Source organism: Grammomys surdaster, unplaced genomic scaffold (genome assembly GCF_004785775.1).
Source record: "Grammomys surdaster isolate TR1022 unplaced genomic scaffold, NIH_TR_1.0 64, whole genome shotgun sequence".
Taxonomy (NCBI): Eukaryota; Metazoa; Chordata; class Mammalia; order Rodentia; family Muridae; genus Grammomys; species Grammomys surdaster.
In genome coordinates, this window is record NW_021604566.1 from 9,989,399 (window position 1) to 9,990,985 (window position 1,587).

At 40.7% G+C, this 1,587-nt stretch overlaps 1 protein-coding gene across 1 annotated transcript in view; it reads right to left on the reverse strand.

The window, feature by feature from the left end:
• Positions 1 to 242: 242 nt before the first annotated feature.
• Positions 243 to 1,587, reverse strand: part of Ly96 (lymphocyte antigen 96) — a 19,823-nt gene continuing 18,478 nt past the window's right edge. The window contains exon 5 of the mRNA XM_028770276.1: positions 243 to 932. Within this exon, the coding sequence (XP_028626109.1) occupies positions 834 to 932 (99 nt within the window). The 3' untranslated portion in view covers positions 243 to 833. The remainder of the gene's footprint in view (positions 933 to 1,587) is intronic.

Genomic DNA, 1,587 nt, shown 5'->3' on the forward strand with positions numbered 1-1,587 from the left:
GCCTGAAAAAGCAGAGGAGTTGGGGGAGGAACTGTGTGAGTTGGAGACCAGGAAGGGAGCAGCAATCAGGATATAAAGTGAACATACAGGGAAGGGAAGGGGCGTTTCTTTCAGGGTCAGCAAGACATCCCTTCTCACATAGTCACAAACAGCTGGCTTTGGGACTCTGTCATATATATATATATATATATATATATATATATAATAGTATTTTTAAAACAACAATAATAATGAATTTACTCTGTATTTAACATGATTTATATCAAAGTTTATAAAAGTAATGCTCACATAAGTTTATGTTATCAAAATAGGACATAGAATGTAACTCAGTGGTAGAATGCATGCTTAGCATCTATGAAGCCATTTAGTCAATCCTCAACAATGAAAAACATAAATAAAAATAGTTATAATGCAAAAAAATATTCTTCCTTAATGTTTATATTCTTCCTTAATTTTTACATTTCTCAGTGCCCGTTTAAAATAGACACTAAGATCCTTAAAATATGAGCAACACTTCTGATTTGTTATCCCAGTACCCAAGAGGCCGAGGCAGAAGTGTAAGGAATTCAAGGCCATCTTGAGCTACATAGTGAGAACCTGACTCAAAGAGAAGAAAAAGAAGAGGAGGAGGAACAGGAGGAACAGGAGGAACGGGAGGGAGGAGCAGCAGCTGCACTGGGCATCATGGCACACACCTTTAATTCCATCACTTGGGAGACAGAGGCAGGCAAATCCGAGTTCCAGCTAACCAGGGCTCACACACACATTAAAATAAAAGATAAATGGGAAAGTTTTTAAAAGAAAAACAACACTGCTTTTGTACTCAATATATTCTAATTGGCAGTACGGGAGTGAATGATGGTGAAATTCAAACAGAAGAGCTTTTCTTCAGTATCCCCAGCAATAGCTTCTGCAACACATCTGTAATGGCCCTAAAATGAGAAATAATAAAGGCAAGAAACACTAAATGTTAGGTGTCACTATGTCAAAGGCCTCTGTAAGAATTTTTTTTTCTTTCTTTTTGCTTTGCTTTGAGACAGGGTTTCTTTATGTAGCCGTGGCTGGCCTGGAACTCACAGAGATCCATGTGCCTCAACCTCCTAAGTGTTGAGATGGAAGGTGTGAACCTAGCAAGGACTTTTTTCTTATCAGTAGATACCATTGTAATTGAATTGGTTACTTCCTTCTGGTAAGAGTGCCTGGCAGGCACTCAAGCACAGAGCTAATTCCCAAGCCCAGTTTCATGTTCTTGGTTTTCCAGTAAGATGACATCTTCGTGCGTGCGTGCGTGCGTGCGTGCGTGAGCGCGTGCGTGTGTGCGTGCGTGCGTGCGTGCATGCGTATGTGCGTGCGCCACATCATTCAGGTAGAGGTCAGAGGACAGTTTATGGGAATCGTTCTTCCTGACCTGTGAATCCCAGCCAGAGAACTTACTTCATCTTAGAAGGAAGCACCTTTATGCACAGACACTGTACTTGTCTCTGCATGCCTTTAGTTCAATGAAGAGAAAATTCATTTTTTTCCCAATTAGAAAACAAAAATATGCCAGGCAGTGGTGGCACACGCCTTTAATCCCAGCACTTGGGA